The sequence below is a fragment of the Balaenoptera borealis genome, assembly GCF_965194805.1.
Source record: "Balaenoptera borealis genome assembly, chromosome: 10".
NCBI classification, from domain to species: domain Eukaryota; kingdom Metazoa; phylum Chordata; class Mammalia; order Artiodactyla; family Balaenopteridae; genus Balaenoptera; species Balaenoptera borealis.
Window position 1 is genome coordinate 9,642,061 of NC_138874.1, and position 26,744 is coordinate 9,668,804.

Below are 26,744 nucleotides of genomic sequence, written 5' to 3' on the forward strand. Positions count from 1 at the left end.
GACAACGGCCCTGGGGAGCTGAGCAGGGAGGCATGCCAGAGGCAGGGGGACGGGGGGCCGTGGGGATGGACACAGGGTGATGCCATTAAAGGAGATGAGATGTGCACAGGGGTGGTGAGAGCTGCCACCCACCGGCCCAGGGCAAGGTCCAGCGTGACCCTCGCCCCTGGAGTTGTGCCACGTGAGGCTGGCGGTGGGCAGCTCTGTTAAGGCTCAGAGATCCATCTTCACATATAGTCACGCATTCAAAGCTTTTCACGCAGAAACAGGTTTGGGGCGGGGGGGATGCACGTGAATTAGTTGCCAAGGACAGGTTCTTTTATAGGACGTGATCACTGGTCCAGGCCCTTGCAATCCACCTCATCTGCTCTGTACCACGTTCTCACGGTGATGGGGGAAATCAGGGGCACAGAGAGAGAGACAAAGGCAGGACCAATTGGGAGTCACCAAAAATCTGCATTCTGGTTCCTCGAAAGCCCTATTTTTTTTTATTGTTTTATTATTACCTGCTGTGCTTTTGTGAAGAACACAATTTGGAAACATCCAGAACCCTCTGGAATCAGCCCTACTGTTCCTGGCCCCTTGGTGGTGTGTGTGCACACTTTGTATCCACGTGACGGCGATAAGCCTCCGGAAAAAGCACAATCTGGACATTCAGCTTTTCCAGAGGACTCCTCCTGGGTATTGTTTTAAATACTATGGTGGATATAAATTCTTACTACTCTTTCTTTACTACAATAAATAATACAGGAGCCCTAGAGGACACTGGGGACAGGGAAAGCAAAAGCCAACCAGGCCCAGCTCCCCACCCAGACACACTGCTGGTGTGTGCCCCCGGCCACCCTCTCTGTCTTGAATGGTCACACGACAGCCTCCGAGCCTCCGTCCCCCCTATACCCTCCCCAGCTCTGCTCTCATCTGCTGGGCGTGACCCAGAGTGCTTGGGTCACAGAGCCACGACACCAGGCGGGTCCTCAGCCGCTCGGGGCTGCCGTGTCCTCCTCTGTAAAACGGAGCTGACCCTCCCTTCCTGCCTCAAAGAGCCGCCGTGAGAATTCAAGGAACCCTGAGCTTCTCCTCTGACATCACCCAGGGAGCAGCGAAACCTCACGCTCGTCAAGAGCAACTTCTAGAAAAAGGCGTCACCTCCTGCCCCATCACCTCCTCTGCAGATGCCCCTGCGGCCTCGAGTCCTCCCACCACCTACTCACTGACCTCAAAGGCGTGACCCTCGCCCCATCCTTCCCCCGCCTGAGCCTGTCCCTGGAGGCCCCTGGTCCCTCCTCCCCCTCGTCTTCCCCCGGGGTGACAGCATCTATGGCTCCTGCCCTGCACCCTCTTCCTCGGGAAATACGTTCCCTCCTCCGGCCTCAGTTACAGCTCCCGTACGACCACGTTCAAAAGCGCCTGTCTCACCAACCGGACCATCCCCTTAGTGGACGACGCTCAGAATTACCTCCGGCCTGCATTCCAAGATGTCAACAGTGGCCGCGCGGGAAAGACCCTCCTCCTGAGGCCTGATGTCACCACGGAGGACGTGTGTCAGCTCTGTGCCGAGAAGTTCCAGGGGGCCGACCCCGAGGAGTACGGGGAAGAAGAGCTCACCGCCTCCCAGGAGACACGCGAGGCTTCCCAGTGGTGCATCCGAAGAGGGGAGTTAGGAACCTGGCCTCTGGCTTCCACGTGCCTGTGCTTGAAAAGCAGTCACCTCCTTGGGGACCACTCGGTTCAGTGACGGAGCCATCCACAGGCCGACGTGGCCAAGGGCACCTGTAGCCACGACGCCCAAGCAGGGTAGCTGAGGTTCATGAAACAGTAGGATCCATCCTTCGGAGCTGGAGAATTGCATCTGATGGTTCAGGTGTCCCGAGATCATTTGCTGCCTACCCCCAGCCAGGTTCTAGGTTGGCTCACGTGTATGTATATGTACTAAATAAACATTTAAGGTACAAGCTCCTGAGTTCAACAGCAGGCTTTTGAGAAGACTGTCCGATGCGGTGCATGAAGGACCTCTCAGTTCAGTGAGAGACTCCATCCATTCCTCCCTCCCTTCCTTCCTTCCTTCTTTTCTTAATGAAGAGCCTTTGTGTTTTTATATATTTCATAGAAATTTTTATAGCAGTTGCAGGTAAACTGTCAGAATTGGTTTTTAAAATATTTTTGGAACTTTAAGGTGTTCTATAATTATGCATGTGATTTTAACATTTAATATGCAAAAAGAAATCTCTTGCTGGATTTGAGAGTACTGCGTTTTAAAAGTCTCTCTTCTGTAACCGGATGTTTGGGCAACTTTGTGGGGAGAGACTGCTGGGTTTCTTACAGCCATGTATTACTGACACTGGCCACAGAATGCCTTTGGAAATCCGACGTACTGTTATTACCTTATTCACGCTCAGTGGTATCGTGTTGTTTTGTGTTTTCACCACGTGATGCTGAGGATCAGGAAAGAAATGAATGTAGAGAGAGGTCGAGAGGGAGATACAGACTCCAACAGAGGACTAAGGGGTGGAGTCTGCTGCTTCAGGCTCCTTGAAGGAAGATGGGAAAAGGAGATAGAAGGAACCACCTATGCTGAAAATACTGTGAACATGCAGTGAGATTTGCAGAATCTGTCCCATGTTATTTGCTTTCGGAAGCAATTTTGAAAACCCCACGAGGAAAAAAACATAAGAACAATGCTTTTTTTTTTTTTCCTTTTCCGCATAAATCAAAACTAACAGCATCAAATTATTTTGGGCAGAAACCACGTAATGTGAGTTTCATTGAGTTAAATAAATGCCATTTGGAAAGGAGTTTGCAAATGCACCAAAAAGCCCACCTGTGTTGTAGAATGTGTGGTGAAGTTAAATTTCTGTTTTACGAAACCTCCTTGGGCGGGGGGCAGTTTGCACAGAGGATGAGGGTCTCGTATCAACGTAACACAGGTAGTTACAAAAACATGTTATTGTACTGTGTAAAGATGCATAGTCATCTAATTTGGTTGGCTTTGTACCTTGTCCCTTTTTAAGCTTTTGCTGTACATCTAGAACCCTCAACACATACTGTGTTGTACTTCCTTTTGTAAATGATTTTTTGAATGGAATTTTGCACATAATACATTGTAATACTGTATGATAATCATCTGTGAAAATAATCCTTGAAATATTTTTTTTAAAAAAAGCGCTTGTCTCGAGCCACTGCCTCTGTCCAAGTCGACTCACGTTCCAAACAGCCTCCATTGAGGCCCACGTGCAAGCTTAACTTCTAATGTTCCTCCTCCTGCATGTTCCCAAGTTTTCCTAATACAGCTGTCCCTCGGTATCTGCAAGGGACAGCTTCCAGGATCACCAGCCAATACCAAAATCCAAGGATGCTCAAGTCCATTACAGAGAATAGTGTAGTACATGTCACATAAGGGACTGTCAGCCCCCTCCCACCCTCCAGATCTGCAGGTGCGGAATCTGTGGATACGGAGGGCTGACTGTAAACTATTGCTACTTTAAACTGTGCTTCTTAGAAGCAACATCATTCCATGGTAGACTCTGAAGTCCCAAATAGTCTGGCAGAAACATGAACTGAACTCCTCAAAAGTAGTGAAGGGACAGACACAGAGAACAGACTTGTGATTGTCAAGGTGGGGTGGGGGAGGGATGGGTTGGGAGTTTGGGACTAGCAGATGCGAGCTATTATATACAGAACAGATAAACAACAAGGTCCTACTGTACAGCACAAGGAACTATTTTCAATATCCTGTGATAAACCATAATGGAGATGAATATGAAAAAGAATGTGTATATGTATAACGGAGTCACTTTGCTGTACAGCAGAAATTAACACATCGTAAATCAAATATACCTCAATAAAATTTTTTTTAGAAAGCAGTGAAGGGCTTCCCTGGTGGCACAGTGGTTAAGAATCTGCCTGCCAATGCAGGGGACGCAGGTTTGAGCCCTGGTCTGGGAAGATCCCACATGCCGCGGAGCAACTAAGCCCGTGCGCCACAACTACTGAGCCTGTGCTCTACAGCCCGCGAGCTACAACTACTGAGCCCACGTGCCACAACTACTGAAGCCCGCACGCCTAGAGCCCGTGCTCCGCAACAAGAGAAGCCACCGCAATGAGAAGCCCGCGCACCGCAATGAAGAGTAGCCCCTGCTCGCCGCAACTAGAGAAAGCCCACGTGCAGCAATGAGAACCCAACGCAGCCAAAAATAAATAAGTAAAATGTTTTTAAAAAGCATTGAAGGGAAACAGCAAGATCAGATGAAAAACAAAAACAAACACACAGCACACAAGTCTCCTCACTTGTATCTTGGCCCATGTACTATCGCCTAACTTTCTGAACTTCAGCTTCCTGGGATACAAAAGGAGGATCAAAACATACACTTTCAGAATTTTAAATAAAAGTCTTTGTAAATTTAAGATGATATATGTTTAAATAAAATATGTATACATTTTTACATGTTTGTAAAGTAACAAAATAACTAAAATTTCATTTTGACTCTAGAAGGTAAGTGGCCAAAGCCACCTTTCCAGAAATGTTTACCCAGGCAGCCGAGCTCTCCCAGGCAGGGACATCAGGACACCCTGACTCATGCGGTGCCCATCTCACACCTTCTGAACACCTTGTCTCCCTTCCCCCTCTGCCCAAGGCTGACCATTCTTGAATTTTGTTTTATGTTTTTTTCTATATAGCAGGTTCTTATTAGTTCTCTATTTTATACACATTAGTGTATACATGTCAATCCCAATCTCCCAATTCATCCCACCACCACCACCCCACCCCCTGCTTTCCCACCTTGGTATCTATACATTTGTTCTCTACATCTCAAGGCTGACCATTCCTTTTTTTTTTTTTTAAGTCTTTATTGAATTTGTTACAATATTGCTCCTGTTTTATGTTTTGGTCTTTTGACATGAGGCATGTGGGATCCCAGCTCCCCAACCAGGGAGCGAACCCACACCCCCTGCATTGGAAGGCGAAGTCCTAACTACTAGACCACCAGGGAAGTCCCCCAAGGCTGACTATTCTTGAAGCCACTGGGGTTCTTTGCTGCTGGGAAGTCAATAGGCCTCTTTGAAAGCTTGGGGAAAGCGATGGACCCCCCCCGCCCCCCCCAGGAAAAACATGTATATCTACCTCCTGCCATCAATTCGGCATGTGATTGAAAGCCTCCCCTTCCAGATTACGAGTCTCTCCTGCTCAGCCCTGCATGGGCCTCGCTGGTGAGTTCCAGAAACAGAGCCTGCCAGCAGTCGGCAGGCAGGGACTGGGGGTCAGGCCACCAGGGGGAGGGGGCAGGGCCTCGGGGACAAGGCTCTACCAGAGCTGCACCTGCACCCAGAGGGTAGGGAGGGGGATGTCTGGCCACGCGGGCATCTTTAGGGAGCTTGCCTTCCTTCTGCTGAGGCCCTTGACCTCGCAAGTGCCTCGGAAAGGTTTAGACGCAGCGTGCGCGACTTAGACTTAATTCCCCTCTCCGTTCTCCCTGGTTAGGAAAGGTTAACAGACTCTTGTTTCTTTTTTTTTTTTTTTTTTTGGCCATGCCACACGGCATGTGGGATCTTATAGTTCCCCGACCACGGATCCAACCCACGCCCCCTGCAGTGGAAGCTGGGAGTCTTAACCACTGGGCCGCCAGGGAGGTCCCTACCGGACTCTTGTTTCTTCTAATCAAGGCCAATATGCTGCAAGGCCTGCTAAACGGTGATTCAGTGAGCAGTGAACGCGACACCCAGCAAGCAGGCCGGTTTCGGGCGGCTCACAGAGGAGTGATGTGTGCAAACCTCGAGGTCACCTGCTGTCACACAGAGATATGTCCCAGGGGAGGGGGGGAGGGTGAACTTACCGGTATTTGAGTAATTCTGGAGAATATTTTGACTTGGCTTTAAAAATCACCTGCAATGACAAAAAAAACACGGCAAGTTGGGTACACAGTCTGCTGACACTGACAAACTGATATCATTGCTTAGAACTCCCCATTCCCTTGGTGCCTGGGCGCTGAGGCACGGCCTCTGAGATTGAGACATCTGCTTTGTGAGAAAGTTTGTGAAGCTAATAAACATTGTTTAGGCTGTGCATACAATTTAAATTTAATTTGAAATTTAAAAGGAAAGGTACTTACAAATGGTTAAAATGTTTTGTTTTTTTAAGGTATTACTGGTCTACCACTAGCCGGTACGTCCCTTATTTTAAGATTTATATTTGAGGGACTTCCCTGGTGGTCCAGTGGTTAAGACTCCGTGCTTCCAATGCAGGGGGCGTGGGTTCAATCCCTGGTAGGGGAACTAAGATCCCACATGCTGCACAGTGTGGCCAAAAAAAAAAAAATTTTGTATTTGAGCCCATACTTCCCCCAGAGATAAACAGTTCACTCTCACACTTTATTAGGACTTTCACTGGCACCAAAAGAATGTGGTTTGAATGTACGTGTGTCCATTGACTCAGGCCTCAAACTCTGCAGCCCACTGGACTACAGGAGTGTCAACCTCGATGACATGCTGCCTGTTGGAATTTCCCCAGAGTTTCACAGCCTGCACAGTCTGTTAACAGGCCCACGCGGGGGGCAGAGGCTGGCCTGGCAGAGCCTGTGAGAAGGCGAAGGGGAGATGGAAAGCAGTGTCAGCTCAGGCTCCAGCCCCACGAGACCCGCGGCTCTTCCCACGGTGCGGGTGTGTGCTCGCGGGAGCCCCGAGGGCGCTCACCGGTCAGGCTCTGGCTCGGGGCGCAGTGGAGCAGCAGGGCAGGGGCCGGTACCCTTGCTCTCCCGACCCCCGGTGTTCGTGCGCGGTGGCCCCCGGTGTTCGCGAGCGGTGGCGGCAGCACGGGGAGAAGGAAAGGAAGGGTGTGGAAGGGGAGAGGAGTGAGGACAGTTTTTCAGAGATGCTCCTGCTGTGGACGGCGAGGGTCAGACGACCTGCACTCCTTGCATCTGGCTCTCCCTCTGCACGGAGCTCCCAAACATGCCCTGGGCACCCCGCCTTTCCTCCTGCTGGCCCTGAGGGCTGCGATGTCCCTCTGGGAACCCACCGTCCTCTGCCATGCGCCGTTCCCCTCTCCTCAGCCCTCCGGGCCCTTGGTACTTCCCTTGGGATTTACTCAGCCCCCCCAAACGCCTGTCTAAGGGGGAGAAACCCTGCCTGAGCGGTAAGGAGAGAAGGACAAGGGGAAAACAGGGTGGGGAGTAAGGGCACGGTCCTGGCGACAGGGGAGGAGGGGACAGGCAGCCCTGGAACCCCCGGGGGCTCACGGGGGGGTCCATACTGTCGCCCTCCTGTCTGAGGAGCGAGCAGTGAGAAATCAGTCTGCTGGAGGGTTATGCGAACATAACGCTGGGAAAGCCTTCAGTGGATCCAAGTGCCCTGCCGTGTCTGCAGACGCAGACAGATGTCACGAGGGGCAGCGAGCCTCCAAGTGACCCTAGGGGCCGATTCCCACAAAACGCATGCAATAGAAGCAGTCATTCCCCCGGGAACCTTTTCAAAGACACTCTTCTGAGGACCCTCAGTAGTAATTCTCAGACTTATCCGTGCATAGGAATCACCCAGGGAACCTGCTAATGATGCAAATCCCAGAGCCGCACCCTCCGAGGTGCCAAGCTGATGGGTCTGGGCTGGGGCCCAGGGATCTGCATTTTAATAGACTGCCCACCCCGAGCGAGTGATTCGGATTCGGGTTTGGCTAGCACAAAGACCACCTCGTAGGAAATACGAAAGAGATGAAACTGCCTGACCTAATATTCTTGAGTAGCTTTGCAATCATTCATTTCAAACACACTGAAACAGTTGTTCACAGCAATGAGATGACACCGCAAGAAACCAGGTACAGTGCCAAGAACAGATATCAGGGGACGCTCCAAGTCCACGGACAGCACTCCACGACGTTCACGCTCACGCCTGCCTCAAACTTACAACAACGTGCCACCAACTGAGGACTCTAATCCTCAGAATCAACATCTGGGCGAGAGGGGAACCGCAGACATTCCTACAGACTTTACAACGAGCAAACCCACGCCCCGCTTTTTAAAAACACATTTTCAGAGCTTCACAGGGGAGCATTCCAAACTTATGGAGGAATTATTTTGTTTATGACATGAGTTTTGTCTCTGTCCTAAATCCTTTTGGGAAGGAGGTAGGAAGTAGGGGTTCACACCACAAATAAAGTACCTGGTAAAAACACAAAGAGATGGCGTGAGTACACTGCCCTTACGTCAAAGGGGCCCCGAGCTCAGCTTTCTCTGACAAGCTCCCGTGGGATTTTAGGCAAGTCACATCACCTTTGGTATTTCTCTGCAGTCCATGAGAAGGAGAAAAGTTATAAAACAACCTCCCTTAGGAATAAGACATAGATTAATACATCACTCCAAAGTTCTGTTACTGATAATACTGAATAATACTGATTCATGCAACCTATAACAACGCTCTCAGAAAAATGCTCTTATGACACACAGTACCTTGAGGATCTTGCTTTTAAATAATCAAGAGAATTCCTGGGGCTTCCCTGGTGGCACAGTGGTTAAGAATCTGCCTGCCAATGCAGGGACACGGGTTCGAGCCCTGGTCCGGGAAGATCCCACATGCCGCGGAGCAACTAAGCCCGTGCGCCACAACTACTGAGCCTGCGTGCCGCAACTACTGAAGCCCGTGCTCCGCAACAAGAGAAGTCACCGCAATGAGAAGCCCGCGCACAGCAACGAAGACCCAGCGCAGCCAAAAATAAATATAAAAAAAAAAAGAGAGAATTCTTCACAGATATCAAAGTGAGGAGATGAAACTACGGTATTTTTTAACCATGTTTAAATTGAAGTATAGCTAATTTACAATGTTGTGTTAGTTTCAGGTGTACAGCAAAGGGATTAAGTTATACATACACACACGTGTGTGTATATATATACATGCATATATATATTCTTTTCCAGATTCTTTTCCATTATAGGTTATTACAAGATGTGAATATAGTTCCCTGTGCTATACAGTAAGTAGGTCCTTGTTGTTTATCTATTTTACATATAGTAGCTTGTATGTGTTAATCCCAAACTCCTAATTGATCCCCCCCTTTCCCCTTCAGTAACCATAAGTTTGTTTTCTATGTCTGTGGTCTATTTCTGTTTTGTAAATAAGTTAAATTGTACCATTTTTTTAGATTCCATACATAAGTGATATCATATGATACTGAAACTACAGTATTTTTTAAAAAGTGTTTGAACTTGTCGACGAAATATACAAATATCGTTTTAATATTTCGCCACCCTTGTGGGGCTTACTCGGTGGCAGGTAACTCAGTTGACTCTCATACGCCAGGGCCATCGCTGGGCTCCCAGAAGCCACCCACAGGTGGTCCCGTGCTATGGACTCAGCTCGGTGCAAAGTGCTGTCACGGATGCAAGAAAAATTTGACCCGTTCTGCCTTCAACAGGGTTATGGTCCCTACTGGTGAGGGAAAACCTGCACTGGGAAAATGACAAGAGGAGATGCAACCCAGAAAGGCCATGGGCTCAGGTGGTCTGGGCACCGGGGGCTGATCTGCAGGTCGGGGGCTCGGCCGCGTGACGGGCACATCAACTCTTCCTGCTCCTCGGCCACATCCTGCCTCGTCTCACCCAGGCGGCTCCTGGTCCCACCAGGACGGCACGAGAGCACAGGCACGGATCAGGGTCGACCCGTGACCCACGGGGCACCCAGCTCACTGCCACCACTCGGCCAGCGCTGGGTCTCCAGGGCCCGGGATCTGCAGATTCACACCCCCAGCCAAGAGCTGCAGAAGCAGTGAACCCTCCCAAGTGGAAGCATAGCCCAACTGTGGCACCATCCTCCTCCATAAATGAAATAAGAGACGTTTCTTTACTTCCCACGGTCCCTGCAGCCCCGAATGCACGTGCCAGATGGACGATGAACTGAAAGGAGGCAGGGGTGGGAGGCCAGCCTGGACCCCAGAAGCCCCTTCCTGGAACACAGCGAAGGTCAGTGTTCCCAGCCATGACTATCAAATATCTGGTCCAGGACTCGAGCTTTATAAACAATCACATGCTTTGCCCCCATAATTCTCCTTGTAAGAACTGACTCTGAGGCTGGGTTTCTCAAGGTGCGCCCACAGAACTGGGAATTCATAAAGGTGACTGGAAATAGGTGTTAGGTCAGCAAACAAATTTAGAAACTTATAGGCTACCCAGCTTTTCCCTGCAAAAATTCCGAGAGCCTTTAAAAGGCTAATTACTCTATGTTGTAAATCTTCAAGGGAAACGCAAGGTATGCAGCAATTTTCCAAACTTATTTGGCCACTGAAGGTGTTCCTAATGAGTGTTCCAGGGAACAGAGTTTGGGAGACACTGCCCTTAAGGTGCTAAGCACAGGTGGAATGTTCACTGCAGCCTTAATAATAGCAATAATAATAATCACAACAACAAGAAAAAATGACAACTTTAAAATCATACTCAGCCTTCACCCCCATGAACACCAATCAAGCAAGGCACTGAGCACGAGGGGTTCCCCAGGTCAAGCATTCTACCCCAAAAGGAACCCAAAGCCCCATCCTGTAAAAGATGGGGAAACCCCACAAAACTTAGATCCTCGTTAAGTCCACATCGTAGCCTGGAGGAGAAAAGTCATCATCAGGTAAGGGGACAGTCTGACGTGAAATAAACCATTCGATCTTCTCTAAGCTGAAAGCCAGGGTGACAGATAATGACATCAAAATAAAAGCCTCAACCGTGATTTGTAAAAGCTCTGTCCACTCTTTACAATTTGTGGCAATTATGGTTGACCCCTGAACGACGAGGGGGTCAGGGGCTCCTCCCTGACCCTCCATGCAGGTGAAAATCCAAGTAGAATTTATCATGGGCCTTCAGCATAAAGGCGGCTTCCCTGTATCCACAGATTCAACCAACCGCAGATCATGTAGTTCTGTAGTATCCACTGTGGAAAAAAAATCCACATCTAAGTGGACCCATGTTGTTCAAGGGTCAACTGCTTATGTCTTGAATTCACCTGGGCCTTTGCAAGTTGTGCTTAGAAACTCTGCCCTGTCCTTCAAGTTAATCCTTAAACCTAAGTTGCTTAAAGTTGTATTTAAATTCCTGGGATTTTAAACTGACACAGTATACATTTAATTGCAGCGTCATTTTTGCCCTCATTAAAGAAAGTACATAAATGTCTGGACCAAGTTTTCAAAAAAAAAAAAATTCTAAACTCTCCTACTCACCCCTCCCCCACTCCTGTCTGTGTTCCAAGGAAATTCATTAAAGATTGATTAGTGCCCAGAAGTGGAGCTAACCCTCCGGGGCTGACTCCTGCTCTCTTATCGCGCTGCCCATCTCCTGGAGTCTGCGCTGGCTCCCACGGACCGGCTGGGAGGAGGGCAGGGCTCCTGAGGGGGAGGCAGACAAGCATGAATTACTCCTTCATATTTTACAGCCACCGCTACTGACGGTGCGGGCTCCGCCTGCTCCCTGCAGAACCAGACCTACCAGACGGGAGGGACCTGTGAGCGGCTGGGGGACAAGTGAGGCCAGACAAAAATTCAAATTCTCCCCACATTCAGACTGGTGGTATTTGTGATGGGTCAACTGACACTGAGCACCAGACCTGGAATTGAGAATTGTGAAAATAAGGAAACGCTGGTCCCTGACTTCCAGAAACTACAACCAGATACAGACATGGTGTGAGGGGGGTGTGAGGTGTGAGGAGGTGAGACAGCCTGAGGGGAACCTGGACACCCTGGGGTGGGCCAGGTGGGCAGCAGGCTAGGCTGGGGTACAAGTCCAGGCAGCAGCCTGAAGTCAGGTAAGGCACATGCACTTCCCTGTAAGAGAATCAGAAGGCTTTCAGGACAATCCACACAATCTGAAATCAGAGCTGTGCTTTTAGAGGGGGACAGGGGTGGGGACCAGAGACAAAGGGCTTGGACTAGGGGTTCAGAAAGAAGGTGAAAACAGAGGTGTATGTTTACAGGCAAATCAAAGACAGAATGTAGCTTAGCAGTTGTCTGGGTCTGGGGTGTTGGGGAGAAGTGTGGGTGACTGCTAAGGGTTCCAGGGTTTCTTCTGGGGGTGACAAAAAAATGTTCTCAACTTTTATAACCCAGAAACAGACTCACAGACATAGAGAACAGACCTGTGGTTGCCAAGGGGGGGTGAGGGTGAGGGAGGGATGGAGTGGGAGTTTGGGGTTAGCAGATGCAAACTATTATCTATAGGATGGATAAACAACAAGGTCTTACTGTACAGCACGGGAACTATATTCAATATCCTGTGATAAACCATAATGGAAAAGAATATGAAAAGGAATGTGTATATATGTATAACTGAATCACTGTGCTGTATGGCAGAAATGAACACAACCGTATAAATCAATTATACTTCAAAAAAAAAAATGTTCTGAAATTGATGGTGGTGATGGTTGGGCAAGTCTGTGGATGTAGAGCTTTAAATGGAGAACAGTACAGAGTGTGAACTGGTCTCAATCAACATAAAGGAGCAGAACAGCAGGCAAGGAGCTGGCCCGGGGGTGCGGGTGGCACGTAGGCGGGCAAAGGAGGAGAGAGAGGTCTGGGTGAGGGACCATCAGGGTGCCAGATGCTGCTCAGAAGTAGGACAGGATAACCGTGGGGAGCTGGGCAGATGGGGAGGGGCCTGGAGGGGAAGTGGGGGGAGGCAGGAGGAAGTGGGAGCGGGGCGTCTATTCTAGAGCATCAGCTACTCTTTAAAAATGTGTTTGTGAAATGAGAGAGAGATTATTCAAGGGCACTAGGACCTGGTTTAAGATCAGGAGCCTGGGCCCCGGGACCCACCGGGATGACAGAGCAGAGGGAGGGAGAGGCGGGAGGCAGGGGTGCCGCCAAGAGAGAGGAGCAGAGCAGCAGTTTCCATGGAAACTCCCATCCTGTTGTGGGACTAAAGCCTGCTCCCCTCACCCATTCCTGTCTGGTCTCAGCATCACTTCCACGGCCTTGCGGAGTCCTACCTAGAACTGACGCCCAGGACAGGAAAGCCAGGTGACTTTCTGAAGGTTTAATTCCGGTTTGGGGAAGTGGGGGGACGTCCCCACCCCCAAGCTGGCCCCAGGGAGGGAGGCCGGGGTGGGGAGAGCCCTCCTCTGTTCCCAGCCCCCCTCCCACCTCGCCCACACTCCCCACCTGTGGGGCTCTGTGCCCTCTGGGCAACCCCAGGCCCTTCCCGCCACCTCCCGGATGACGCAGGAGGGCCCAGAGAGCCGCCTATGACGTACACGCGTGACAGAAGTACAAAGGTTCTAAAAGCAGCTGCTGCCCTCGGCCTCCCTCCCCTCATAAATCACAGCCCCTGAACGGCTCACCCATTCTGTTCCCACCCTTTGAAGTCCTGCCTGCCTGTTTTTCCCTCCTACCAACCCCAGCTGGCCTTTGCTGCTTTACAGTCATTTCTCCTAACGAAGCACGCTGGCTGCTTCTGGCAGAAACACCCCAGGCTCTTCCGTGTGGGGATGACAGTGACCCTTGTGCATTCGGCGAAACTAAACAAAAGTAACCTCTTCTGTCCCCAGAGGCAGCGTCCGTGACAGCTCAATGAAGCGCTATGCCTCCAGACCTGCACTTTATTCACAATTTCTCTATGTGGCCATTTTGCTTTATAAATTCCACACCCATCCCCACCCGCCCCAGAGCACGACCCGTGTCGCCGAGTCTCCGCTTTGGTGCCACCTCTTCCTGAAGTGCTGCCCCCTTAGAAGCGAACAGGCAGGTGGACACTTCACAACCCTCCCATCCTAAACAGGCTCCAGACCCCAGGCCCAGGCTGCACACCTGGTCCTCTGTCTGTGGTCCCGCCTGGGGGCTGAGGCCCCTGGAGACCCTCACAGTAACCAAGAGGGTCTGTAACTCTGTGTGCACCAAGCACAGACCCATGTCTAAACCAATCTCTGCCTCCTCCCCCTCCCTCTCTCACATACTATTTTTAAATGTATGTATGCAAATTCGTTTGAAAATGTTACACTTTTATAGTAGGTTTAAACTTTACTATAAACTATGTCACGTATACACAAAGAAATAAAGTAACCAAAATTCACTACCCACCATGCAGTTCAGTCACCTTTGACACTGCCCTGTTTGCTCCAGTTCATTTTATTTCTAATAAATAAAAAGACACCATTGAAGCCCCCAGCGTCTCTCTCCTTGGTTCTGATCCCTCCCTCCTCCGCAGAGGGAATAGCCACCTGACTTTGGTGTTCTGATAGCCAGCAGGCTTCTACTTTTACGAGGATAAACAATATATAGTCCCATCTTGCATGGTTTCTCACTTTGTTTGAGTCAATGCCTTCCATACCCTTCTGCAACTTGTCTGTTCACCTGTCACGAGGTATTTGCAATGTATCGATGCTGAGACACTTGGCTCTCATTCACGCGTTCTCACTAAGGCTGGGTATTCCACCGTCTGCAGGTCACAGCTGTGTGTCCATCACCAGCAGAGAGACGCCTAAAGATGGTTAGGAGTGTGGACTCTGGGGAATTCCCTGGCGGTCCAGTGGTTAGGACTCAGCTCACTGCCATGGCCCTGGTTCGATCCCTGGTCGGGAAACTAAGATCCTGCAACCCATGCTGGTCGGGTTATGCGTGCATGCATGCAGGCATAAATAAATAAATAAATCAATGTATGTATGTATGTATATGCATATATGATAAAAACTTGAAAAAAAAAAAAAGACTGTGGACTCCGGAGCTGGCTCCCCTGGGCTTGAATCTTGGCTCCACCAATAATCAGCTGTGTGACTTTAGAAAAGTTACCTAACCTCTCTGTGCTTCAAGTACCTCATCTGTAAAATGAGACTAATAACAGTGCCCATCTCATCAGTTTTTGTGAAGATTAGGTGAATTACCACAGATAGAGCACTCAGCCAAATGCCTGCCACCTACCAGACACTATCTCAGCGTTTATGTGTTTGCTGCCCCCGCTGCTGCTATATTATTACTACCAGTCCCTGCAAATGCTCTCAAACCACGATTCTAAATGCACAGCTACTAAACTGTGATCATAAATGCTCTCTTGACCATAAAAGGAACTTTCGTACTCAAGAAGGTTAGGAACCACTGACACATTCACGATTTGCGTTTGTGATCCCTCTGTGTTGGCCACTTCCTGATGTATTGGGGAAATTATGCAAACCCTGAGGCCCTGGTCTCCCTGGGTGGCAGTCATTAGTCTGTGTTTCCACATGCTAAGCATCCTCATTCACCAGAGCAGGGTGACTCGACCTGCAGTTTTTTAATTTTTGGAGCCCGCTGAATTCAAATGCAGGATGTCTCCCTTTGCATAGCAATCCCTGAAGAAGAGCAAGGTCAACTCTCTAAGACAGCAAGGGCGGGGCGATGTCTCTATGTCTGCAGACACTGGCCCTGTTTTTAAAGCCACAGAATACATAAAATAGATAACCAACAAGGACCTACTGTACAGCTCAGGGAACTCTACTCCCTATAAGGGAAAGGAAGCTGAAAGAGAACAGATTTATGGATATGTATAACTGAATCACTTGGCTGGACACCTGAAACTAACACAACACTGTGAATCAACTATGCTTCAGTGAAAAATAAAATTTCCTCAAAAAAAGCCACGGAACCCCATGAAAGAAAAAGGAGTACGCTCTCCATGCCAAGTCATTCTGGGGGCAGCAGCCTGGAGCCAAGGCATGCTCTGTGTCCCCACCTGGGCAGGTGTGACAGGCCCCCAGGGAGGTGACCGGCTCCCAAGGTCAGGTCTTCAGCTTGTCATCTGTCTTTGAACTTGGCAAGTGCGAGGTTCAAGGAGCGAGTCCTACTCACTGCCTGGCCTCACGCTGACCGTTGGGACAGAGGACCCCCAGCACTTAGGCGAGCTGCTTTCATATGTGCTCTCGGGACCAACAATGATTCTGCCTCTCCTCTGAACTCCTGTAAAGCCCAGAACTCCCTGGAAGCACCCTCAGCCTTCTCCCGCTCTCCTGAGAGCTCTGCTGCCCTGTCCTGTCCTGTCCAGCTGAGCCAGCACCGGAGAGCCCTCCTCAGGCGTGTGTGTGTGTGTGTGTGTGTGTGTGTGTGTGTGTCCGTGTCCTATCCCCACAGTCAGCCTGGGAGCCCCACAAAGGCAGGAGCTCAGCCTCACACTTCTCTGCCCTGTAGTCTCAGGACCCCTTTGCAAATGATGAAGGGATGAGGTCTCGCGGGATACAGGCGTCTCCACCTGCCCCGTCCCTTCCTGAAGGCTCCTCTCCTGCTCCAGTTCCCAGGGGTCCAGCCAAGCCCCTCTCTCCTCCACCCCCCAGCGGTTCACCAGAGCCTCCGTGTCCCTATCAACTGAACTGCAGCTCCATCCAACATCACCAACACATGCCCGGCCACCCCGCAGGCTCTCGGCTCCACACTGGTCAAGTCAGACCCACAGGTACCACCCACGACGGGCAGCAGCACCCTGGAGGGCGTGCCTGTCCAAAGGCCCTCAAGGTCACCTGACGACACACTGAACGCTGGCCTTCAGGCGCCCTGATTTTTCCTGTGTCATCTCTTGCTACCCGAGCATCTGGGTTCAGGGGCGCGCAGCTGGCCAGGCTGCCATGAACCTTTTTTTTTTTTTTTTGGCCGCGCTTGGCTGATGGGATCTTAGTTCCCCGACCAGGGATTGAATCCAGGCCCACGGCAGTGAAAGCGCCAAGCCCTAACCACTGGACCACCAGGGAATTCCCTGAACCTGCTTTTTTGCTCACCCCTGATAAACTCTCTTTCCGCTCCTGGGCCTCAGGGTCCCCCTGTAAGATAAGAGCGTCAGGGGGCTTCCCTGGTGGCGCAATGGTTGAGAGTCTGCCTGCTAATGCAGGGGACACGGGTTCGAGCCCTGGTCTGGGAGGATCCCACATGCTGCGGAGCAACTAGGCCCGTGAGCCACAACTACTGAGCCTGCCCGTCTGGAGCCTGTGCCCCGCAACGGGAGGGGCCGCGATAGTGAAAGGCCCGCGCACCGCGATGAAGAGCGGTCCCCGCACCGCGATGAAGAGTGGCCCCCGCTTGCCGCAACTAGAGAAAGCCCTCGCACGAACCGAAGACCCAACACAGCCAAAAATAAATAAATAAATAAATAAAGTAGCTATAAAGTTAAAAAAATATATATTAAAAAAAAAAAAAGATAAGAGCGTCAGTACAAATGTTTATCACGGTGACTTCTGCTTTCAAAACTATGACACGAAGTTCCCCGAGGGATCCCAGCGCCACAGGGATCACTAAAGCCTTGCTTCTAAGTGGGGGTGGGCCTGACTTGTAGGGGAGGAGGGGAGGGACGTGGGCCCAGCCGCCCCCAGGGCAGCCCGGGTCCCCTCACTGGTGCAGGTGGAGGTGAACAACGCCCATCAGCCTCCCTGGCGGGCGTCTCCCTCTGCGGGCTCATGAATGGGAAGGGCTGTGGCCACACGAGGTACCACGATCAGTATGATGTTTCTGAACTGCTCCTGCCACGATGGCAGTTCACAGTTTACCTGCCAGGGCCCTGCCCATAACTGTTCTAAACGGGCTTAAATAAGGTAACACACCATAGCACGGAAGATACATTTCTCCACCTAGGAAGCTTAGCTGGGTTACCAGCCAGCCGGGCCCCAAGGCTTCAGGCTTTCGTGTGGCTGCAGTATCGGGCCACGGCTCGCCACTGGACCCCAATCCTCTCGGCAAATGATGTACGTACTACAGAATAGGTAGTGAAGATGCCTCAGGGGTTTTTTTCCCTCCAGAAAATAACTTTCTGTCTCGGAAGGAAGGACAATTCTGAGGTTTCCTGGAACTCTTGCCCTTGCTGGGAGCAGTGTGGTATCTTTTATGAGCTACATGTTTGTGTCCACCCCAAATTCACATGTTGAAATCCTAACCCCCACTGTGATGGTATTAGGAGGTCAGGCCTCTGAGCACTTAGGGTCAAGAGGGTGGAGTCCTCGTGGGTGGGATTGGTGCTCTTATCAAAGGGACCCCAAGGAGCCTCCCTCTGTTCCCTACCACGTGAGGACGCGAAGGGAAGCCGGCTGTCTGCAAGCAGGAAGAGGCCCTCGCCAGAGCCCGACCCTACTGACACCCTGCCCTCAGGCGACCAGCCTCCAGAGAGAGCGAAGTGTCTAGTGTTAGTCAGAACGGCCATCATCAAAAAGTCTACAAACAATAAATGCTGGAGAGGGTGTGGAGAAAAGGGAACCCTCCTGCACTGTTGGTGGGAATGTAAACTGGTACAGCCACTATGGAGAACAGTATGGAGGTTCCTTAAAAAACTCAAAATAGAGCTACCACACAATCCAGCAATCCCACTCCTGGGCATATATCCAGAGAAAACTATAATTTGAAAACGTACACACACCCCAATGTTCATAGCAGCACTATTTACAATAGCCAAGACATGGAAGCAACCTGAATGTCCATCAACAGGTGAATGGATAAAGAAGATGTAGTACATATATACAATGGAATAGTACTCAGCCATAAAAAAGAATGAAATAATGCCATTTGCAGCAACATGGATGGACCCAGAGATTATCATACTAAGGAAAGTCAGTCAGACAGAGAAAGACAAATATGATATCACTCATATGTGAAATCTAAAAAAAATGATACAGAAGAACTTATTTACAAAACAGAAACAGACTCACAGGCATAGAAAACAAACTTATGGTTACCAAAGGGGAGAGGTAGAGGCGGGGATAAATTAGGAGTTTGGGACTGACATATACACACCACTATAGATAAAACAGATAACCAACAAGGACCTACTGTATAGCACAGGGGACTCAATATCCTGTAATAATCTTAAATGTGAAAAGAATTTGAAAAAGAACAGATATATGTATATGCATAACTGAATCACTCTGCTGCACACCTGAAACTAACAACACTGTAAATCAACTCTACTCCAATATAAAATAAAATTTTTTTAAAGAAAGAAAAGAAAGCAATGGATTGTTAAAAAAAAAAAAGAAAGAAAGAAAGAAAAGAAAAGGAAAAAGAAACTCCTGGTGTTGAAGCTGTCCAGTCTGTCGTGTTTCATTGTAGCAGCCAAACAGACTCAGACAAGGTCAGAGACTGCTCCTGTATCCTGTCCAAGAGGACTGCCGGCGGTACCTCCTCCAGGGGAAGGAACGTGGTGACAGAAACTGCTCTCGGGGAGCGAGACGTGGGTCTGCTGCTGTGCTGCCCCCAGCTCACTGAAGGACACTGGATGGAGACACCTGGGATAATGACCAGGACGGTGAGGGACAAACCCACATCCCATCAGAAGCAATGAAGGGAACTGAGAATGTCCCACCCAGAGCAGGGAGGACCCAAGAGGAAGCAACATATGCCACCAAGTCTGTCGTGGGAGGGGTGACACCGCTCCGCATGGCCCCAAGGGTCGGGGCCAGCCCTCCCCCAGCTTCACTTTTCCATCCTGGTGGTGGCCTGGACCCCAAGAGGCTGCCGTGAACAAAGCAGGGCGAAAGGATTTGACTTACACTTAAATAGTAGCAGAGCCATTGGTTCTGTTTAAAGCGTGTGTCCTAGAGGGAGAATTACAGAGATGACGGAGTGAATTAAGCCCCCAATCTTCTATCAGAAACATCTCGCACCTGGTGTCACCACAGTAAGGACTGTCACTAAGTCACATGGGCCACTGGCACCATGGAGACGGAATTTACGTGGTCTCTTCTTCTCCCTGTTCAACGCCAAGTTCCCTGAAAGCAGGAACTACATGTGACCTTCACCCTATCTGCACAGCCTCCAGGGAATAACAGGCACTCAGAAGCACGTGCTGAAGCAACCTTAGTGTCCCTCTGCAGATGAGTGGGTAAGCGAACTGTGGAACACACTTGTGATGGAACATCAGCCAGCCTTAAAAACGAATGAGCTAGTGACACACTCTACGACACGGATGAACCTCGAAAACATCATGCTAAGTGAAAGAAGCCAGACACGAAAGGCCACTTAGTGTATGATTCCTTTGATGTGAAGTATCCAGAACAGGCCAATCCACAGAAAGCAGATCGGTGTTCGCCAGGGACTGGGGTGAGGGGGTAAAAGGGACTGACTGCTTAATGGGCGTGGAGGGTCTTTTTGGAGTGATGAAAATGTTCTGGAACTGAACAGAGGTGATCGTTGCATAATAATGTGAATGTACTAAATGCCACTAAGTCATACATATTAAAATGGTTAATTTTACGGGATGTGAATTTCACCCCAATTTTAAGAACAGACTTGTCAAGTGAGTGAAATGTGTCTCCAAGTTCACGTCCGTAGACTGTGCGACTGAAAGCTGGGAGGACCAGGACCTCTGTGTGGACACTGATGCCGTCTCATCAGGACAGGGCTGTGGTCCCGCCGGGGCTGGGCCCACAGGAGCCAGCCGGGCTCACATTCGGCCCACGTCCCTCCCTGTCTGCCCCCGGTCACACACAACCAACAGACCGTCACATGGCCTGATGGGCAACGTGACCTCTGACGGCTCTTAGGTCTGGGGAGCGAGGAGAGCAGCGTGTGCAGACGTTTACCCTGTGCTTTACACGCTACGTAGCCTGACAGGTGTGTCTTAAAGGGGGGGAGCGGGCGACATCACAAGACGTCCAGCCCAAGGCCCCTCGTCTGTGTCTCCCCAGCTCCCCCGCGCCCCGCCGGCCGGGACAGGTCCCGCCTCCCCCGGGTGCTGTGGGTGGCAGGTGGCCCCCGGCACTGCCGCCTCCATCTGTCTGTCTTTCCCTATAGTCTGTGGCCCCTCAGGGCACAAATTTCAGCTTACTGTCTCTGAGCCCAGACACCTGTGTGCAGGTGATTGATGAGATCTGTTCGCTGAGTGAACGACACTCTTTAACCACAAGCTGAGAAGCCACGGCCTGTTTCCAATGTGCCCGAAGGACCTGTCACAGTAAAAATAACAGCAAGGTGGGATGGGAGCTTGGTGACACACGCCGGCTTTGTCCTAACCTTGTGCCGAGGACCAAGTTCATCCTGTAGCCTGTTACCGTATGGCCTGTGAGCTAAGAATCGTTTTTATCTTTTTAAAGAGATGTCTAAAAAAGAAAAAACAATATGCAACAGAGACCATACGCGACGCACAAGGCTTAAAATACTGACTCGGGCACCGTCTGGACTTCCTTTCCTGCGTCCTCCACGCCCAAGTTTGAGGAAATAACCCACTCAGAGTAAAACCGCTCGGACCTCCTCTGTCCTCAGAGGTTAACAGGCTCTAAACTTTAGCCACAGGATGAATCAAAAGTAAAATATTTACAAGCCTCTGCGGACCTCCGGGGGTGCCTACGTGCCAGGTATGGTCACCTGTGTGCTGAGGCCATTTCCGTCCTGAGATAACCGACCTGCCAGACCCATAACAGGGAAGAGGCTTCTCTCCTCTCCCTGGAACTGCAAGGCGATCAGGAATCAGTGGATGAAAACAGATCCTGGGATCACACACTATGATGTTTCCAAAAACCTGACACTCTTAGGGATGTCATTCGGATGAGTGGCATCAATTTCATCAGTGCTCTTCTCCAATCAGCCCACCCCTCACTGCTCCAGCCGGCACCTCCGAGCTGACGTCTCTGGGGGCTGGCAGATGGGGGCACATCACAGCCCTCTGGCGGGAAGGGCACTGCCGCACACGACCCACCCGAGTAATGAAAAGGGCCTTAGGATGACGCTCTCTTTCTGCCTCCCTGCGAGTCCCCGCTCGTCTGACCCAGGGAAAGGCAGGGGAGCAAAAGGACGCAGCAAAAACCTATAGGCGTGAGGGTGTGTGGGACCAGACCCAGGCTCCAGTGGGAATGGGAGCCACAGGTCTGGGTTCACGGCACAGGGACAACACAGGGACAACGCTGACCGTTCTCAGCTCAGCCTCTGCTGTTGAGAATTCGCGGCTTCCTGGGCAATGGGCTGGAGCTCAGATATGCTGAGAAGAGGCTGTTCCCACGAGTGTGGAGGCCGTGAAGGAAATTTGGTTCCCCTGATGTTGGCATGCGAGCCCTTTGGCACTGAAGCCACAAGAGTGGAGGACAGAGAGAACAAAGAAGTAGTGCTTCGAGGACCGATCTTGGGAAATCGGGCTGTAAAATTGGAAAGCTTCTTCTTGGGGGGCAGTTTTTAGAAGTAAAATTAGGAAGTGACTTCCTGGGGAGTGCTGGTGGTAGATGGTAGACTGAACGCTAATAAAGAAACTTCTCCTGGTCCTGCGTGTGTGCGTGCACACACACACACACACACACACACACACACACACACACACACACACACACACACACACACACACACAGAGCTCTGGCGGCTGGGAGTCCACTGAGTGACCACAAGGAGCCGTTGCCAGGGGCCGGGCAGCCACGGTATGGTGCAGAGGTGAGGATTCCCGGCCCCTGTGCGACTGTGTGCTCCTAGCTTTGAAATAAGGTACTTGGGGACCAGCAAAGGCTTGCCTTGTGTGTTCCTAAGCTTCTTACTTCTTCATAATCATCAAGAGGCCTAGAAGCTTCCCTCTTCACAACTCCTAGATTAGGGCCTGGCACACAACAGATTCGGTAAACATTTCTTGATTAAATTGACTGCCAAGAGCCACAGCGAGATCCACTTATGCCTGAGGTCACCACCTCCCTTTTCCTGGTGGGGTGGAGACAGGGTCCCTGGATTAGCTCTTCAGCTGCCTCCTCGTTCCCGGTCAGCAGAGACGAGGACCAGGCTGCGTTCTGAGTTGCGGGGTGTTGTGTGCAGCAAGCACTCTTCCCGGCTCTGCGTGACTGGCTGGGGGACCCAGCACAAGTCACCAGAATCTTAGAGGCCTCGGCTGCCTCATCTGCAGAATGAAGGGCGGACCCCCCAGTCCCTTCGACTCTCAGCGTGGGGAGCTACAGCTGTGAGGAACTGGTGACCTCCATCCTCCCCGCAACGGGAGGCCCAGGGTCACTGCCATTTGACAAACATAAAAGTTGCAGGTTGGTGGGAAAAATTATTTCAGTGACACAGTGGGCTGATAACGGGCCGAGCCAGTGCTGGGGCCTGACGTTCAGGACTGTGGTTTGGCCAGAGCCTGGGCTCCGACGATTAGGAGATGATGCAGAAAGAGCACCTTAACTGAGGGAGAGGAGGGGCCGAAGGACGCAGCACAGACGGCACCTCCTTTAACCTGCTCCAACCCTGGGGAGAGCACTAGGGCTGCCCTTGTCCTGCAGCAGGTGGGTAACTGGCCCTGGGAGACACGTGAGGGGCCGACCCAGCTCTGCCCACAGGGTCCCTGCTCCTTCCACTCCCAGCGCTGCCCGGATTCACAGGCCTTTGCTGGCCCACCACGAGCCCCAGGCGCCCACAGTAACCCCCCTGCAGCTTCCCTGCCGCGCTCTAAGGCGTGGTAGGTGCTGGCTCCTGCGTCAGTGTCCATTAATCACACCACCTCTTCCCCACCAAGAGGCCTCACTTCTCCTTTTCCTTCCTCAAACCAGCCTGTAGTGGCAGGAATCTGTCCCAGGGCTCAGGACAAGGCTGAACCAGGGGGCAGCTGAGCCCGCCGCATTCGGTCACACCCAGGAACCCCAGGAGTCTGAGGGCCAGACCCCAAATTAGGAGAGAGAACAGCTGGGGGAGACGGCTGCCCAGGCGCCGCTGAACTCACCCCCCCCCGGCCCTTCCCCCAACTCCCCCCACCCTGCCTTCCCCCACACACACCCCGCCCAGACCCTCCACCCCAGCTCTGCAGACAGACCTGCCTCGTGCAGGGCTGCCCTGGCCCAGAAGCTGGCAGCCTTGGCCTCGGAGCCTCTGCTGTACAGCCTGGTCTGGACGCGGCGGCGGTGGGGTGGGGGTGGGGGGGACTCCTGGCTCCAGGGCTCATTGGTCGTGTGACCTTGAGTGAGTCATACAACCTCCCTGACCCCCCTCCGAGAAATGGGGACACCATCCGTATTTCCTTCAGAGGGTTGTTGGGAAGAATAAATAAGACAAACCGCTTAGAACCGTGCCTAGCACATAGCACATGCTTCTTCATTGTTAGCCACTACCCGCCACCCTCCGAAATCGGATTTATGTGTTCTAAGAGGGGGCCCAGGCCGCAGTAATCCTTAAAGGTCCCCCGGCCATTCCAGTGGTTGAGAACCCTGCCTAAGAGAAGGCATGTGGCAGGGGGGAGAGGGGAGAGGGGCGTCTGAGCGGGGAGTCAAAGGGCGACCCCTTTATAACACCCCAGAAGTATCAGAGTATTTGCCAGGAAGCCAGAGAATGGCTTCTCTGCCAGGGTCTGAGATGCCACCAGTTAGTACCACTTTCCCCTGCCAGCCACCCTGGAGATATAAAGAAAACAAGTCCTGACAGTTACAAAGAAGCTAGAGTGGTGGCTTGCGGCCTCTTGGCTTTCAAGGCTGTCGGCCTGGTCACTCTTTCCCTCGCTCAGCATTTACTCCCCAGCCAGCAGATGGTGCAGAAAATGTGAAGCCCTGCCCCTCATCCAGCTCTGAGTGCAGAATTTGCACGCGAGTGCCAGAGAGCCATGGCAGTGCTCTACGCTGTCCTTTTTTTCTCAGAAAGGGACCAGAATAAAGATCTCAATATGCAATCAGATCATCGTCACAGTTCTTGAACGAACATCAACCTACCTGACTTACGTATCTTGCTGCAATCAGCCCTTTCCATCCAATGAACAAGCCGGAGTGTCTGCAATGTAGCTGACTGCCTGAACTGGTTTTCGGGTTTAAAAGTTGTGTTTGGACAGATGATACACATTACTTGTGGACTGGAAAATATGCTGATACACTGGACCGAGGAGAAGGCTTTGAGTATAGATCCCTTTTGATAAGATTATAATAGCTACTAAAGAGTACATATGTTAGTTTTTAGCCAAAGGTATTTCCTCCAAATTTTCCGTCAGGGGCTCCCACTACACCAGGGCAATCCGTTTTCTAACTTTTCTTTTCTTCCTTTTTTTTTTTTTTTAAATCAACAGCATTTTCTTTTAATAAATAAGGACACTATTAAAAGGAATGGAATGCTTGCTGGCACAAAGCCTCTACCTAAGCTACAGCTCTTAAATTCCCCTTACCAGGTGACGTGGTTGGTGCCTTCCCCCTGGGCAGGGTCCTAGTGAAAATGGACATTTTAGTGCTTGGAAAGCTAATGAGAAGCAGAGATGATGATGACGATGACGATGGTATTGTGCTATTACACCTTTATGCAATGCTTTACACAGTATTTGCAAAGTACTTTCCAATTACTGTACTTCATTAAGCCAACCGTCACAGCAGCCAAGTCAATTTGCACGTTCTCCCATTAGCTTATTAACAATCTGCCTCATAAAACGACTCCCGTGTGCCTGTAAAAGGGCCCCAGCAAACTTTTACGGCTTTTTCTCGGCAACCCTGACCTCCCGCCGCATCAGCTCAGGAGCTGGGTGTTGCCGCGACTGCTGTTTAGCAATCCTGTAGAATGAGTTAGCAAGCTGCACTTCAGCAGGGCTCCCACTCTGGAGACTCAGAACATCCCATCCAAACCAGGGCAGTCCCACCCTGCCTCGCAAAGCCAGTGTCTGGCCCCAACCTGGAGGCCAACGTGCAGGTGATCTTTCCGGGCTGGGGGTTACATCCTTTGGGATGAGGGGATAGAGGGAAAACTCCAGGGTTCGAGTGTCCCTGGGGGGCACACCTCCCATCAGTTCGATTCTCCTGCGTGCACGGAGATGCTGCTCCCCGCGCACGGAGGACCATACCCACTGGCTGATGCTGAGCTGAGGGCAGAGGCTGCGGGTGGCCTCCAGCCCTCACTTTCCTGTCCCTGCTCCTTCGCCTCCCTTGGGAATGGGAGGGCGTTACCTGGGACAAAGGCCTGCAGGTAGGACAGGGCTCGGACCACCCCAGAACCAATGCTTCTTCCCCGGACCCTCTCAGGCCGGTGGCTCTGTGACCCGCCCCGGCGGCTGCCATCGCCCCCTCCAGGTGAGCGCCCTCCAGGTGCCTCCCGCCTGCGGGGGCGGCCTCCCGCGACTCACCTGCGTGAAATACAAGTTCATCAGCGTGAGGGTGAAGAACTGGAGGCACACGGGGAAGCAGTAGAGCAGCCAGAAGACGAAGGGGCTGAGCGCATTGGCCGCCACGAAGTCTTTGAAGTAGAAGGAGAAGAGAACCGTCCGCAGGGAGGCCCAGAAGAGGCAGAGGAAGAGGAAGACGCTCTGGTAGCTGAGCCGCTTGTGGCGGTAGCGCAGCACCAGCCAGAGCTGCACGTAGATGAACAAGAACAGCAGCGAATAGAACACGGTGTAGACGATAGTGAGGCCGAGCTTCACGTAGGGGGGTACGGCCGGGGTCAGCGTGGGCGGCAGCGAGTCGTTGCGCAGGGGGTCCCACGGCGGGGCCTCCATCGGGCCGGGGGCGCTACGGCACGGCCGGGGCGCTCGGGCTTCATCGGGGCTCGCGGCCGCCGCCGCCCCCGCGGGGGTCTCCGAGCATCGCGCTCCACCCCGAGCCCGGCGACTGGAGGAAAGAAAATAAGCCGCACTTCCTCCCCCGGCACCACATGATTCACTGGGGCGGCCTTTTGTCTGCGATTGGCAGCGCCGCGCCCGCCGCCCCCGCGCGCCCGCCAGCCCCGCGCGCCCGGGCTGTGCACCGCGCGCCCCTAGGAGTCCCGCCCCCAGCGCCGCGCCGCGCGCCCCCACGTCTCCCACTGCCCCGCGCCGCACGCCCCCCGGAGCCCCGCCCCTACCGCGCGCCCCCGCCCCGCCCCGCCCCGCCCCCTGCCCCGCGCCGCACGCCCCCGGAGCCCCGCCCCCTGCCGCGCGCCCCCGCGCCGCTCGGGCCCCCGACGCCCCCCGAGC

The 26,744-nt window shown here is 51.9% G+C and overlaps 1 protein-coding gene across 1 annotated transcript in view; it reads right to left on the bottom strand.

The window, feature by feature from the left end:
• The window catches only part of GPR137B (G protein-coupled receptor 137B), a 47,950-nt gene extending 21,356 nt beyond the window's left edge, over nt 1-26,594 (bottom strand). Inside the window, exons 1-2 of the mRNA XM_082407718.1 lie at nt 25,920-26,594; nt 5,829-5,878 (exon numbers count right to left, since the gene is read on the bottom strand). Of these exons, the coding sequence (XP_082263844.1) occupies nt 5,829-5,878; nt 25,920-26,288 (419 nt within the window). The 5' untranslated portion in view covers nt 26,289-26,594. The remainder of the gene's footprint in view (nt 1-5,828; nt 5,879-25,919) is intronic.
• Nucleotides 26,595-26,744: the final 150 nt, after the last annotated feature.